Genomic DNA, 16,309 nt, shown 5'->3' with positions numbered 1-16,309 from the left:
ATAGGTTTTTAGATGCTGCCTGCTCGAGAGAGGTTTCTTCTGTCTTATGTCTCAAAGAGATCAGAGAAATAGTGGCATTCCTTCAGTGTGTTCAGGATCTGGAGGACATGGGAGTAATAGTTCCTGTTCCCATGTCAGAAAGCGGGAGGGGATTCTATTACACTCTTTTTATAGTCCCAAGAAAGGATGGAACAGTCAGACCAATTCTAGATCTGAAGACCTTAAACAAATTCTTGAGGAATGCCTCTTTCAAGATGTAAACTATCCTATCTATTCCCCCTTTTTTGCTCCAAGGTCAACTATAGACTTGAATGATGCTTATTTGCACATTCCTATCGACAACAGAACATCACCAGTTCCTTTGCTTTGTATTTCTGGGCAGACATTATCAGTTTGTAGCTATTCCCTATTGTCTTACTACAGCTTCCAGGACTTTTATCAAAGTTCTAGGCACTCCTCTGTCCATTGTCATAGCTCAGGGGATAGCCGTGTCTCCTAGCTTGGACAATATTTTTGTTCAAGCGCCTTCTTTACCTTTAACGACTGCTCATACAGATAAACGACTCTGGTTTCTTCGCAGTCATGGCTGAAAGGTCAAAGTTGAAAAGGGCTCACTGACCCCACGTAAAAAAGGGATTCCTTTCTGGGAGTGATCATAGACTCAATCTCATAGCAACTGGTTTTGACTGATCAGCAAAATCTCAAACTTCAATATGCTTGTCAGAATTTACAGTCCCTATCGCAGGGTTCTCTAGCTCGGTGCATGGAGGTAGTGGGTCTGATGGTGGCAGCATCAGACGCCATTCCGTTCATTTTTGCCCACTCCAACTGTGCATTCTAAGGCAGTGGAATGGAGACCACACCAATCTGTCCCACTTAATCCATCTCTTCAGTCAAAAAGTCTCTTTCCTGGTGGATATCCTTCATTCCAATATCTTTGGGGATGGTCTTTCTTTGTCCGTCATGGGAAATAATTACCACGAACACCAGCCTTTTGGGTTGGGGTGCAGTATGGATGCAGTATGGGGAGTTTGGTCTTCTCATGAGGTAAGGTTACCAATAAATATCTTGCGATCTTCAGAGCTCTTCAGGCTTTGGCTCTTCTGTTCCATTCAATCGTTTTCAGTCTGACAACATTACGGCAGTAGCCTATATCAATCATCAGGGTGGTACTCGCAGCGCTCTAGCAATGAAGGAGGTTTCTTGCATATTGAATTTGGCAGAATGACTGTACAATCTCAGAGATTTACAGTCCCTGGGTCAACAATTGGGAAGTGGATTACCTGAGTTGTCAGATTCTTCACTCTGGGGAATGGTTCCTCCATCTGAAGATTTTCAATCAGTTGGTGTGCTGCTTGTATCTCCATGAGATCAACTTGAAGGCATCCCTCCTGAATCACAAACTCCCCAAATATGGGTCAAGGTTGAGAGATCCTCAAATGGAATTGATAGATGCTCCAGAAGTTCTGTGGTGTGTGTTTTCACAGATTGTACTTCTCTTGAGGGTGATTGCTCGGATCAAACAGGAACGAAGTTCAGCAATCTTGCTAGATTCTGCTTGGCCTCGCAGGATGTGGTATGCAGATCTGGTTTAGATGTCCAGCACTCTTTGGCGTCTCCCTCAAAATCTAGACATCCAGATCTGTTATTTTACCAAAATCTTCAATCTCTCAATTTGACTGCTTGGAGATTGAACGCTTAGTTCTTTCCCACAGATATTTCTCTGGATACTTTGACTCAGACTTGCAAACCAGTCACCACAAAGATTTACCGCAAGGTGTGGAAGGTGTTTCCTCAAATGTTACAATTTATTTTAGATGGCTTAGATAAGGGTCTATTAGTCAGCACTCTAAAGTTATATTGCACAAAGAACTTCCAAATATTTAAGCATTTGTTCAGGCCTTGGTTAGACTCAGACCTCTTATCAAGCCTATTTCTCCTCCATAGAGTTTGAACTTGGTCTCCATTTGAACATATGCTTACGTTGGATCTAAAGTTGTTATCCTGGAAACTTTTGTTTCTATTAGCTATTTCCTCAGCTAGGAGAGTATTTGAGTTGTCTGCTCTTTCTTGTGATTCTCCGTATCTGGTATTTTATCAAGACAAAGCAGTTTTACATACCTTGCCCAGTTTTTTTTTTACCTAAGGGGGTTTCTTCATAGAATATTAAACAGGAAATGGTGGTTCCTTCCTTATGTACTAATCCAAAATTTTTGGAGGAGAGATTATTACACAATCTGGATGTAGTCAGGGGGTTAAAGTTTATCTATAGGCCACTAAAGACAGTATTCCAGTTAATTTGTTTTCTGGTAAATGTAAGGGCAAGAAGGCAACTTCTGTTACTTTAGCATCATAATTGAAGAGTTTAAATCCTAGAGCTTACTTGGAGCTGGGACAGTCACCACCTTTACGTATTACAGCTCATTCAACTTGTTCTTTGTCTACTTCTTGGGCTTCCAAGAATTAGGCATCAGTAGAACAAATTTGCAAGGCTGCAACATGGTCGTCTTTACACACTTTCACTAAATTTTATCATTTCAAGTTGCTTAGGCTAAGCAGCTTTTGACAGGAAGGTCCTTCAGGCTGTGGTTCCTGGTAAATAGGTGCCTGTCTTTCCTTTTCTTTTTGTCCCACCCATTTTTTTGTGGACTCCACAGTTTGGGTATTAGTTCCCAACAGTAAGGAATCATGGACTTTCACGACCTTAAGAAAGATAACAATTTCTTCTTACCTGATAAATTCCTTTCTTTTTTGGTGGTGAGAGTCAACGAGCCTGCCCGTTTTTCCTAGGCAGTTCTAGTTTGCACCTCTTTACCCTACTATATTTTTTACTTCTTCCTCCTATTCTTGGCTATACATAATAGTAGGAAGGTCAGGGAAGTAGGGAGGATATTAAAGCTCTTGGTGTAGGGTTTCTTTGCCTCCTCCTGGTGGTCAGGTGATGAATTCCCAACAGTAAGGAATTGTGGACTCTCACCACCAAGAAATTAAGGAATTTATTAGATAAGATTAAATTATGTTTTATTGATACATGAGAATTAAAACTCATCAAGTCTACTCAAATTTCATTCTAAAGTTTAAGCTTTATTTATTCTGAAGACATCTTTATACCTGTCCCAGACATCCTTGATTTCCCTACAGTATTTATTCCTACCGTATCTAATGGGATTTTTTTCCATGAATATAGTATCCTTTATGTAAAGATGTGCTTTCAAATAACATAATAACCTTTTGAGATCAAGACCCCTTGCTTTAGTGTTGCTTTTTTGTTGTACTTTCATAAACAATAGTGAAAGTAATGGCATGTCCAATGTGTTTATTATGTATATTAGTCCACTAAGAAATCACTTGACCTCCAAGAAACCAGATTTAACTAGTTAATTGATGATGAGCTATCTACACATATGTGGTATTATGCTGACGTTTTTTTCTTTCAGCTGTTTAAGAAACTATCACCGAGATTACGAGTTTTGCGGTAACAGGGGTGCATTGCTAACTCACAGTTTTTTCCCACCGCTCCTTTAAGACAACGCTGGTATTACAGGTTTTTTTAAACCTGGCGTTAGCCGCAAAAAGGTGAGCGTAGAGCAGAATTTAGCTCCAAATTTCACCTCAATACCAGCGTTGCTTAAGTCAGCGGTGAGCTGGCTAAACGTGCTCATGCACGATTTCCCCATAGGAAACAATGGGGCTGAGCTGGCTGAAAAAAAAACAAACACCTGAAAAAAGCAGAGTTCAGCTCCTAACGCAGCTCCATTGTTTCCTATGGGGAAATAAAATTTATGTCTACACCTAACACCCTAACATGAACCCCGAGTCTAAACACCCCTAATCTTACACTTATTAACCCCTAATCTGCTGCACCCGCTATCACCGACACCTACATTATATTATTTACCCCTAATCTGCCACTCCGGACACCGCCGCCACCTATATTATCCCTATGAACCCCTAATCTACTGCCCCCAACATCGCCTCCACCTACATTATAGTTATTAACCCCTAATCTGCCCCCCCAACGTCGCCGCAACTATATTAAATGTATTAACCCCTAATCTTCCGACCCCAATGTCGCCGCTACTATATTAAATTTATTAACCCCTAAGTCTAACCCTAAGTCTAACCCCCCCTAACTTAAATATAATTTAAATACAACGAAATAAATTTAACATAATTAAATAAATTAATCCTATTTAAAACTAAATACTTACCTGTAAAATAAACCCTAAGCTAGCTACAATATAACTAATAGTTACATTGTAGCTATCTTAGGATTTATATTTATTTTACAGGGAACTTTGTATTTATTTTAACTAGGTACAATAGTTACCAAGACTCGTAATACCAGCGTTAGGCAAATCCCATTAAAATGATAGGATACGCAATTGACGTAAGGAGATTTGCGGTAGCCTCGAGTCGCGGAAGAAAAGTGAGCGGTAGACCCTTTCCTGCTTGACTCGTAATACCAGCGGGCGTTAAAAAGCAGCGTTGGGACCTCTCAACGCTGCTTTTTAAGGCTAACGCCAAACTCGTAATCTCGGTGTATGTTTTCATAAAGCTGCGTAATCATTTTAAAATGTAATATACTGCATAAATGTGCAGTATGCTTTCTAGACAATTGACACTTAAAGGGGCAGTCTACTCCAAAATTGGTATTGTTTAAAAAGATAGATAATCCCTTTATTACCCATTCCCCAGTTTTGCACAGCCAGCGTGGTTATATTAATATACTTTTAACCTCTGTGATTACCTTGTATCTAAGCCTCTTTTGACAGTCCCCTGACCACATGCCTCTTTATTTATTATCTATTGACTTGCAATTTAGCCAATTAATGCTGTGTTAGGCACAACTCCACGGGAGAGAGCACAATGTTATCTATATGGCACACATGAATTAGCAGTATCCTGTTGTGTAGAGCTAATTAAAAAAATCATGTGATAAGAGGCTGTCTGCAGTGGCTTAGAAACAGGCAGAAATTTAGAAGTTTAAATGTTATAAAGTATATTAATATAACAATGTTGGTTGTGCAAAGCTGGGAAATGGGTAGTGAAAGCATTATCTATCTTTTTAAACAATAACGATTTAAACTTTGCAATGCAGAGTGTTAAAAAGGACTGTGTAAGCCACTTTTACTGATAGACTAACATCTCTAAAACACCAGCAGATACTAATCTGAACATTGTTAGTTGCTGATTGGTAAGTATGCTATTGTGCACTAGTTAGATTGATAGGCATCAGATCAGTTCAGATAAGAACTGCCAAATTGTGTTTTCCATGTTGCTCCAAAGTCTAATTTTTAATTGTCAGAATCTGTTCATCCAACTCTAAAGTCCAGAAAGATGTTAAATTAGCAACTATAACATGATCCGTTCCTAGATGGGTTAATCAATTTACACTTCTCTTAAAAGGTTTAGCAGCTAGAATGAAATTAGTGCGGACCCCCCCCCCAAAAAAAGCAAAATGAATGATAAAAAAACCTTATAATTATTTATCACTTGTTATAAAGCTAGCACAAAATGTTAAAATGTGATAAATTATATTATGAAGCCAAATCAATGTTTAATTATTTTTTGCAGGTTACTAATGAGCCACCAAAAGGTCTCCGTGCTAATATTCGGCGTGCGTTTACAGAACTTACTCCAGATTTCTTTGAAAACCATGATCTTGGGGCTAATTGGAGGAAAATTGTATTTGGAATTTGTTTCTTTCACGCCATCATTCAGGTAATAGCTTCGTTTGTCTACACTTAACACAAACATACTCAAAATTAAATTGTTACATTAAATTGTAAAAAATCATTTAATTTTCACATACCAATCGTTTATAACAGAATCATTTGCATAAACCTATATACACATATATTGCCTTATTCTAGCTTTCTGTATTGACCCTATGTTACTATAACAGCCTTACAATAGCTTCTATTCCTAGGGGTCAATTTATCAAGCTCCATACGGAGCTTGATGCCCCGTGTTCTAAAGACCGCTGCTCCATAACCTGTCCGTCTGCCCTGAGGCGGCGGAGAGAAATCAACCCGATAGAATGCGATCGGGTTGATTGACACCGAATCTGCAGGGGGCAGTATTGCACCAGCAGTTCACAAGAACTGCTGGTGCAATGATAAATGCCGACAGTGTATGCTGTTGGCATTTATCGATATGCGGCAGACATGATACGCTACATTGTATCATGTCCATTCGCACAATAATAAATTGACCCCTTAGTGTGCACCAAGCACTCTATAAACAGCCATCGAGATTGTGATTTAGCAAAAAACACTGTTTTGAATTATAAGAGAGGAAAAGCCATACCTAAGTCAGAATTAAATCGTTTGTGTATTTGAATAATGATTAACCCATGTTAGCCACGTTTTAGGGGCTAATAGGCCATGAAAAGTCACTTTGTAATGATGTGTTACACTTTTTAAAATAAAATAATTTTTTAGCTTTTTGAAGATCAGTGAATGCATCTTTGAGGGTTTATTTGCCTAATAATATTACACCCTGGCATTTCTTTTTTTTTTATATTTATTTACTTGGCGTTGAGTGCAAGGTTCCAAAGAGATATATATATATGTGTGTGTGTGTATGTAGGAAAAAAGATAAATTAATAAAATGGGCTACCGGCTGGGAACCTGTCCGCTCATGTTCACAGGGAGAGAGGCAGCATACCCTGCCAGAACTTCTGATTGCACAACCAACTGCTTGTGTAGTCCCACCCCTACTGTCGCGCCACCAATTGCATGAGAGCAGAGTTTGTCAGTCATCCCAGATGAATAAATCCAGAATGTTCTAATTCCGCCACCGCAGAACGCTAAAGAATGTTTTATCTTAATTAGAAGTTACAAGCTTACATGAGCGAACCTGCACCACAAGGGCTCCTAAGCTGCATCCTCAGGGTCATAATTGGAGCTCTTGTTCTTTAAAACATTTTGGGCAAGATTTCGAGCGGAGCGGTTACTGTTACATGTGAGAGATAAGGGATTTATCACAGCTATTTGCACTTGTCTGATTTTTCACTCATATTACAAGTTGAAAGTAAACGCGATCGCTTGAGCGCAATTGAAGTTAACGCACGTCTGGTTAGCAAGACCTCAGAGCTCTGATTAACTGTTTCGTGAAACAAAATAGTGTCGCAAAACACATCAAAAATACATTACATAGTACAGTTACAATCATAATAACACCATCTAATAAAAATAATTTCTTCTGTTATGTGTGATCAGTCCACGGGTCATCATTACTTCTGGGATATAACTCCTCCCCAACAGGAAATGCAAGAGGATTCACCCAGCAGAGCTGCATATAGCTCCTCCCCTCTACGTCAGTCCCAGTCATTCTCTTGCACCCAACGACTAGATAGGATGTGTGAGAGGACTATGGTGATTATACTTAGTTTTTATGACTTCAATCAAAAGTTTGTTATTTTACAATAGCACCGGAGCGTGTTATTACTTCTCTGGCAGAGTTTGAGGAAGAATCTACCAGAGTTTTTTACTATGATTTTAACCGGAGTAGTTAAGATCATATTGCTGTTCTCGGCCATCTGAGGGAGGTAAAAGCTTCAGATCAGGGGACAGCGGGCAGATGAATCTGCATTGAGGTATGTAGCAGTTTTTATTTTCTGAATGGAATTGATGAGAAAATCCTGCCATACCGTTATAATGTCATGTATGTATACACTTCAGTATTCTGGGGATGGTATTTCACCGGAACTACTCTGTTAAAAGTCACTAATCCTTTTAATAAGTATTTATCATGTTAAACGTTTTTGCTGGAATGTAGAATCGTTTACATTTCTGAGGTACTGAGTGAATAAATATTTGGGCATTATTTTCCACTTGGCAGTTGTTTGGTTTTAATTATGACAGTTTCGTTTCTCTTCACTGCTGTGTGTGAGGGGGAGGGGCCGTTTTTGGCGCTCTTTGCTACGCATCAAAAAATTCCAGTCAGTTACTCTTATATTTCCTGCATGATCCGGTTCATCTCTGACAGATCTCAGGGGTCTTCAAACTTCTTTAGAGGGAGGTAGATTCTCTCAGCAGAGCTGTGAGAATTTTATATTGACTGTGAATAAAAACGTTGCTCTGTAATTTTTATGTCAAATTTAATTATTGTTATTTTTCTAATGGGAACAAACCTTTGCTAAAAGTTGTGTTGTTTTAAAGTTTGATGCTATAACTGTTTTTCAGTTCATTATTTCAACTGTCATTTAATCATTTAATCGTTTAGTACCTCTTTGAGGCACAGTACGTTTTTGCTAAAAAAGATTATAACCAAGTTGCAAGTTTATTGCTAGTGTGTTAAACATGTCTGACTCAGAGGAAGATATCTGTGTCATTTGTTCCAATGCCAAGGTGGAGCCCAATAGAAATTTATGTACTAACTGTATTGATGCTACTTTAAATAAAAGTCAATCTGTACAATTTGAACAAATTTCACCAAACAGCGAGGGGAGAGTTATGCCGACTAACTCGCCTCACGCGGCAGTACCTGCATCTCCCGCCCGGGAGGTGCGTGATATTATGGCGCCTAGTACATCTGGGCGGCCATTACAGATAACATTACAAGATATGGTTACTGTTATGACTGAAGTTTTGTCTAAATTACCAGAACTAAGAGGCAAGCGTGATCACTCTGGGGTGAGAACAGAGTGCGCTGACAATACTAGGGCCATGTCTGATACTGCGTCACAGCTTGCAGAGCATGAGGACGGAGAGCTTCATTCTGTAGGTGACGGTTCTGATCCAAACAGATTGGATTCAGATATTTCAAATTTTAAATTTAAATTGGAGAACCTCCGTGTATTACTAGGGGAGGTCTTAGCAGCTCTCAATGATTGTAACACCGTTGCAATACCAGAGAAACTGTGTAGGTTGGATAAATACTTTGCGGTACCGGCGAGTACTGACGTTTTTCCTATACCTAAGAGACTAACTGAAATTGTTACTAAGGAGTGGGATAGACCCGGTGTGCCGTTTTCACCCCCTCCAATATTTAGAAAGATGTTTCCAATAGACACCACCACTCGGGACTTATGGCAAACGGTCCCTAAGGTGGAGGGAGCAGTTTCTACTTTAGCTAAGCGTACCACTATCCCGGTGGAGGATAGCTGTGCTTTTTCAGATCCAATGGATAAAAAATTAGAGGGTTACCTTAAGAAAATGTTTGTTCAACAAGGTTTTATATTGCAACCCCTTGCATGTATCGCGCCGATTACGGCTGCGGCAGCATTTTGGATTGAGTCTCTGGAAGAGAACCTTAGTTCATCTACGCTAGACGACATTACGGACAGGCTTAGAGTCCTTAAACTAGCTAATTCATTCATTTCGGAGGCCGTAGTACATTTAACCAAACTTACGGCTAAGAACTCAGGATTCGCCATACAGGCACGTAGGGCGCTGTGGCTAAAATCCTGGTCAGCTGATGTTACCTCTAAGTCCAAATTACTTAATATACCTTTCAAGGGGCAGTCTTTATTTGGGCCCGGTTTGAAAGAAATTATCGCTGACATTACAGGAGGTAAGGGCCACGCCCTACCTCAAGACAAAGCCAAAGCTAAGGCTAGACAGTCTAATTTTCGTCCCTTTCGGAATTTCAAAACAGGAGCAGCATCAACCTCCACTGCACCAAAACAGGAGGGAGCTGTTGCTCGTTACAGGCAAGGCTGGAAGCCTAACCAGTCCTGGAACAAGAGCAAGCAGGCCAGGAAACCTGCTGCTGCCCCAAAGACAGCATGAACCGAGAGCCCCCGATCCGGGACCGGATCTAGTGGGGGGCAGACTTTCTCTCTTCGCCCAGGCCTGGGCAAGAGATGTTCAGGATCCCTGGGCGCTAGAGATCATATCTCAGGGATACCTTCTAGACTTCAAATTATCTCCCCCAAGAGGGAGATTTCATCTGTCAAGGTTGTCAACAAACCAGATAAAGAAAGAAGCGTTTCTACGCTGTGTACAAGATCTGTTATTAATGGGAGTGATCCATCCGGTTCCGCGGTCGGAACAAGGACAAGGGTTCTACTCAAACCTGTTTGTGGTTCCCAAAAAAGAGGGAACTTTCAGGCCAATCTTAGATTTAAAGATTCTAAACAAATTCCTAAGAGTTCCATCGTTCAAAATGGAAACTATTCGGACAATCTTACCCATGATCCAAAAGGGTCAGTACATGACCACAGTGGATTTAAAAGATGCTTACCTTCACATACCGATTCACAAAGATCATCACCGGTATCTAAGGTTTGCCTTCTTAGACAGGCACTACCAGTTTGTAGCTCTTCCATTCGGATTGGCTACGGCTCCAAGAATCTTCACAAAGGTTCTGGGTGCCCTTCTGGCGGTACTAAGACCGCAAGGGATTTCGGTAGCTCCGTACCTAGACGACATTCTAATACAAGCTTCAAGCTTTCAAACTGCCAAGTCTCATACAGAGTTAGTTCTGGCATTTCTAAGGTCGCATGGATGGAAAGTGAACGAAAAGAAGAGTTCTCTTTTTCCTCTCACAAGAGTTCCATTCTTGGGGACTCTTATAGATTCTGTAGAAATGAAGATTTACCTGACAGAAGACAGGTTAACAAAGCTTCAAAATGCATGACGTGTCCTTCATTCCATTCAACACCCGTCAGTAGCTCAATGCATGGAGGTGATCGGCTTAATGGTAGCGGCAATGGACATAGTACCTTTTGCACGCCTACACCTCAGACCGCTGCAATTGTGCATGCTAAGTCAGTGGAATGGGGATTACTCAGATTTGTCCCCTACTCTGAATCTGAATCAAGAGACCAGAAATTCTCTTCTATGGTGGCTTTATCGGCCACACCTGTCCAGGGGGATGCCATTCAGCAGGCCAGACTGGACAATTGTAACAACAGACGCCAGCCTACTAGGTTGGGGCGCTGTCTGGAATTCTCTGAAGGCTCAGGGACTATGGAATCAGGAGGAGAGTCTCCTTCCAATAAACATCCTGGAATTGAGAGCAGTTCTCAATGCCCTTCTGGCTTGGCCCCAATTAACAACTCGGGGGTTCATCAGGTTTCAGTCGGACAACATCACGACTGTAGCTTACATCAACCATCAGGGAGGGACAAGAAGCTCCCTAGCAATGATGGAAGTATCAAAGATAATTCGCTGGGCAGAGTATCACTCTTGCCACCTGTCAGCAATCCACATCCCGGGAGTGGAGAACTGGGAGGCGGATTTCTTGAGTCGCCAGACTTTTCATCCGGGGGAGTGGGAACTTCATCCGGAGGTCTTTGCCCAAATACTTCGACGTTGGGGCAAACCAGAGATAGATCTCATGGCGTCTCGCCAGAACGCCAAACTTCCTCTCTACGGGTCCAGATCCAGGGATCCGGGAGCGGTTCTGATAGATGCTTTGACAGCACCTTGGAACTTCGGGATGGCTTATGTGTTTCCACCCTTCCCGCTGCTTCCTCGATTGATTGCCAAAATCAAACAGGAGAGAGCATCAGTGATTCTAATAGCGCCTGCATGGCCACGCAGGACTTGGTATGCAGATCTAGTGGACATGTCATCCTGTCCGCCTTGGTCTCTACCTCTAAGACAGGACCTTCTGATACAGGGTCCATTCAAACATCAAAATCTAACTTCTCTGAAGCTGACTGCTTGGAAATTGAACGCTTGATTTTATCAAAACGTGGTTTTTCTGAGTCGGTTATTGATACCCTGATACAGGCTAGGAAGCCTGTTACCAGAAGGATTTACCATAAAATATGGCGTAAATACCTATACTGGTGCGAATCCAAAGGTTACTCCTGGAGTAAGGTTAGGATCGCTAGGATATTGTCCTTTCTACAAGAAGGTTTAGAAAAGGGTCTATCAGCTAGTTCATTAAAGGGACAGATTTCAGCTCTGTCCATCTTGTTACACAGGCGTCTGTCAGAAAATCCAGACGTCCAGGCCTTTTGTCAGGCTTTAGCTAGGATCAAGCCTGTGTTTAAAGCTGTTGCTCCGCCATGGAGTTTAAACTTAGTTCTTAACGTTTTACAGGGTGTTCCGTTTGAACCCCTTCATTCCATTGATATAAAATTGTTATCTTGGAAAGTTCTGTTTTTAATGGCTATTTCCTCGGCTCGAAGAGTCTCTGAGTTATCAGCCTTACATTGTGATTCTCCTTATCTGATTTTTCACTCAGACAAGGTAGTTCTGCGTACTAAACCTGGGTTCTTACCTAAGGTAGTCACTAACAGGAATATCAATCAAGAGATTGTTGTTCCATCCTTGTGTCCAAATCCTTCTTCAAAGAAGGAACGTCTTCTACACAATCTGGATGTAGTTCGTGCCCTCAAGTTCTACTTGCAGGCAACTAAAGATTTTCGCCAAACTTCTTCCCTGTTTGTCGTTTATTCTGGACAGAGGAGAGGTCAAAAAGCTTCTGCTACCTCTCTCTCTTTTTGGCTTCGTAGCATAATACGTTTAGCCTATGAGACTGCTGGACAGCAGCCTCCTGAAAGAATTACAGCTCACTCCACTAGAGCTGTGGCTTCCACTTGGGCCTTTAAGAATGAGGCCTCTGTTGAACAGATTTGCAAGGCTGCAACTTGGTCTTCGCTTCATACTTTTTCCAAATTTTACAAATTTGACACTTTTGCTTCTTCGGAGGCTATTTTTGGGAGAAAGGTTCTTCAGGCAGTGGTTCCTTCTGTATAATGAGCCTGCCTATCCCTCCCGTCATCCGTGTACTTTTGCTTTGGTATTGGTATCCCAGAAGTAATGATGACCCGTGGACTGATCACACATAACAGAAGAAAACATAATTTATGCTTACCTGATAAATTCCTTTCTTCTGTTGTGTGATCAGTCCACGGCCCGCCCTGTTTTAAGGCAGGTAAATATCTTTTAAATTATACTCCAGTCACCACTTCACCCTTGGTTACTCCTTTCTCGTTGATTCTTGGTCGAATGACTGGGACTGACGTAGAGGGGAGGAGCTATATGCAGCTCTGCTGGGTGAATCCTCTTGCATTTCCTGTTGGGGAGGAGTTATATCCCAGAAGTAATGATGACCCGTGGACTGATCACACAACAGAAGAAAGGAATTTATCAGGTAAGCATAAATTATGTTTTTTTTAAAAATTGCACAAAAAATTTAGGGCTCAAACATATGAGGTCTCAGATGTTAGAAAAAAAGAAAGGAAGGCAAAGGGCTTTAACATAGACATACATACATATACATGTCTAAAGATGTGTATATATATACACTGTATATACTGTATATGTGTATAACTACATATGTATTTATATGTGCATATATGTATTTACAAACATATATACACATATAAACACATAACTACATATGTAGCTTGTAGTCCACCCAGCATCATATCCACCAGAAATGTTGGATGGCTTGAAGACAATGTCACAGCAATGCTCGTTTAAAGAACAGCAATAGCTAAAGTAATTAACTGTTGCCAAAAATGGGGAAAAAGTTAGCTGAAAGAATAACAGACACATTTACACGTAGATGTAATCTTATTGCTTTTATATGCGTAGGATATATAGGTTCACTGCGACATGATATGGCAATTTTCAGGTTAACATACTATGGGCTAATTTCCATTGAGTTGGTAAAAATGGAGCCATAAGCTACTGAAGCGACCGACAGCTAAAAGTAGTTCACGGCTGCATTTTAATACCAGGTTTCCATTGAAAAATATTGTGCAATGCGTGCAGTCATTCTTTTGTGTAGGTGTAAGTTAACCCTTCCATCCAACGTCAGATTTCTCGAAAATCGCTCACTAACAAGTTTGTTGTTATGGTAATCCGACCTTACAATATAAAATTTACATTTAACATCTGCGCTCCTCATGTGCGATCACCTCTCGAGAGATACAAAACAATGATACACTGAATTCCTTAAAAAATAAAATAAAATGACAAATGTTTTATTTAATGACATTTTTTTTCTTATTTTGTTTTATATGTAATATTTAGTGCTGCCCTAGGCATAGGCCTAGTTGGAATTATGGTGATATGTGCTTGATTATATTTAAATACATATTGATATTTAAAAAGGCACATAACTCCAACTAGTCCTATACCTGGGCCAGCAATAAATATTAAAAATAGCAATACATTTATAAAGTGAAACACTTGTATTGTTTCAAAACTTTAATATCTCAATGGAAAAGAAACCTCAAAAAGCTTATATTCCCTCTTTTACACCTAGTTGAGCATGCAGTATTGTGTGAGACCTTATCAACAGCTTCCAACAGTGTTTTAACTGTTTGTGCTTTTAATGGAAACCTGGTGTAAATTTGCACTTTTCAGCTTCTATTATTTTCTATGGGCCGCGTAATTCTTTTTTGGCAGCCGGAGCCCAGCTGCCAGTAATGATGGAAAACGTGCCATCGTAAACCGTTGATAAGCGTAATGGCATCTGACAGCAGTTTTTTCATTTTACGATCTTGGTGACTACCTAATTGCAGCTCGATGGAAACGTGCCCTTACTCTCTAATGTGAAGATTCATTGCATTAAGAATTCATTATAGGGTCTGTTAGTGAAGAACATATTCTATCATAATCACAATCTAAATGCACAGTTAAAGGAATGTCGAAACATTCTGCTATTTTGTGATCTAGCACATAGATATCAAGTAAAATGTAATTGTAGTGTTGGTTTTACAGGTGCAAGGAGTGAAATAAACCACTGATTGATAGATAGATAGATAGATAGATAGACACAGATATAGAGATACAGTTAGATACAAATTAATAGATTATTAGAGACCGACAGATACAAATCGATATGATAGATTGACAGACGGATATAAATAGATACACAGACAAAGATAGAAACAGAAGATAGATAAAGATAGATAGATACAGAGACACAAATATAGATAGATGGATTCAGACAGATAGATGGATAGATACGAATAGATATAGATAAATGTATTTGTAGAGTTAGATAAAATTATGTTTTATTAATTATACAGTGCTAGTTTACAAGTGGTGCGGTATATTTTTTTTGCGTTCGAGAAAACTGCTAGAGTTAAGCTTTTTGCGCTAGACGGGTTGCGCTCGTGTTACAAGTTTAAAGGGACAGTCTAGTCCAAAATTAACTTTCATGATTCAGATAGAGAATGTAATTTTAAACAATTTTCAAATTTACTTTTATCACCAATTTTGCTTTGTTCTCTTGGTATTATTAGTTGAAAGCTAAACCTAGGAGGTTCATATGCTAATTTCTAAGCCCTTGAAGGCCGCCTTTTCTCTCGCATTTTGACAGTTTTTCACCACTAAAGGGTGTTAGTTCATGTGTGTCATATAGATAACACTGTGATCACGCAAGTGGAGTTCAGGTGAGCCAGCTCTGATTGGCTAAAATGGATGTCTGTCAAAAGAACTGAAATAAGGGGGGCAGTTTGCAGAGGATTATATACAAGGTAATCACAGAGGTAAAAAGTGTATTTATATAACTGTGTTGGTTGTGTAAAACTAGGGAATGGGTAATAAAGGGATTATCTATCTTTTTAAACAATAAAAATTCTGGTGTAGACTAAATCTGATTAGTGCAAAAATCTGAATTTACAATACAGCGTGCGCGTTCGCCTATTCCCCCATAGGAGTCAATAGAAAAATAAAAACCCAACTCTCACGCAAACACTAGCATTTTCGCAAGTGTGCTCGCCCAACCCGAAAATATGAATATTTCATATTCCAATGTTCTTAACATAACGGAATATGTTTACATACCCTGATGATTTTGGCCTGATAACATGCACACAAGTTGACACAAAGGGGTTTGAATGGCTATTAATGGTAACCATCCTCACCTGTGATCTGTTTTCTTGTAATTAGTGTGTGTGTATAAAAGGTCAATGAGTTTCTGGACTCCTAACAGGCCCTTGCATCTTTCATCCAGTGCTGCACTGACGATTCTGGATTCTGAGTCATGGGGAAAGCAAAAGAATTGTCAAAGGATCTGCGGGAAAAGGTAGTTGAACTGTATAAAACAGGAAAGGGATAAAAAAAGATATCCAAGGAATTGAGAATGCAATCAGCAATGTTCAAACTCTATTAAAGAAGTGGAAAATGAGGGGTTCTGTTGAAACCAAACCACGGTCAGGTAGACCAACTAAAATTTCAGCCACAACTGCCAGGAAAATTGTTTGGGATGCAAAGACAAACCCACAAATAACTTCAGGTGAAATACAGGACGTGTGGTGTGGCTGTTTCAAGATGCACAATAAGGAGGCACTTGAAGAAAGATGGGCTGCATGGTCGAGTCGCCAGAAGAAAGCCATTACTACGCAAATGCCACAAAGTATCCCGCTTACAATACGCCAAAC

General features: G+C 40.1%; 1 protein-coding gene across 1 annotated transcript in view; it reads left to right on the top strand.

Annotated features, from left to right (window-relative positions):
- Positions 1-16,309, top strand: part of DNAH6 (dynein axonemal heavy chain 6) — a 482,313-nt gene that overhangs the window by 387,581 nt on the left and 78,423 nt on the right. The window contains exon 66 of the mRNA XM_053703293.1: positions 5,578-5,724. Coding sequence (XP_053559268.1) covers positions 5,578-5,724 — 147 coding nt within the window. The remainder of the gene's footprint in view (positions 1-5,577; positions 5,725-16,309) is intronic.

Source organism: Bombina bombina, chromosome 2, assembly GCF_027579735.1.
Source record: "Bombina bombina isolate aBomBom1 chromosome 2, aBomBom1.pri, whole genome shotgun sequence".
Classification (NCBI taxonomy): domain Eukaryota; kingdom Metazoa; phylum Chordata; class Amphibia; order Anura; family Bombinatoridae; genus Bombina; species Bombina bombina.
The sequence above is the reverse complement of the archived record's forward strand: the minus strand, read 5'-3'. Positions and strand labels throughout refer to the sequence as shown.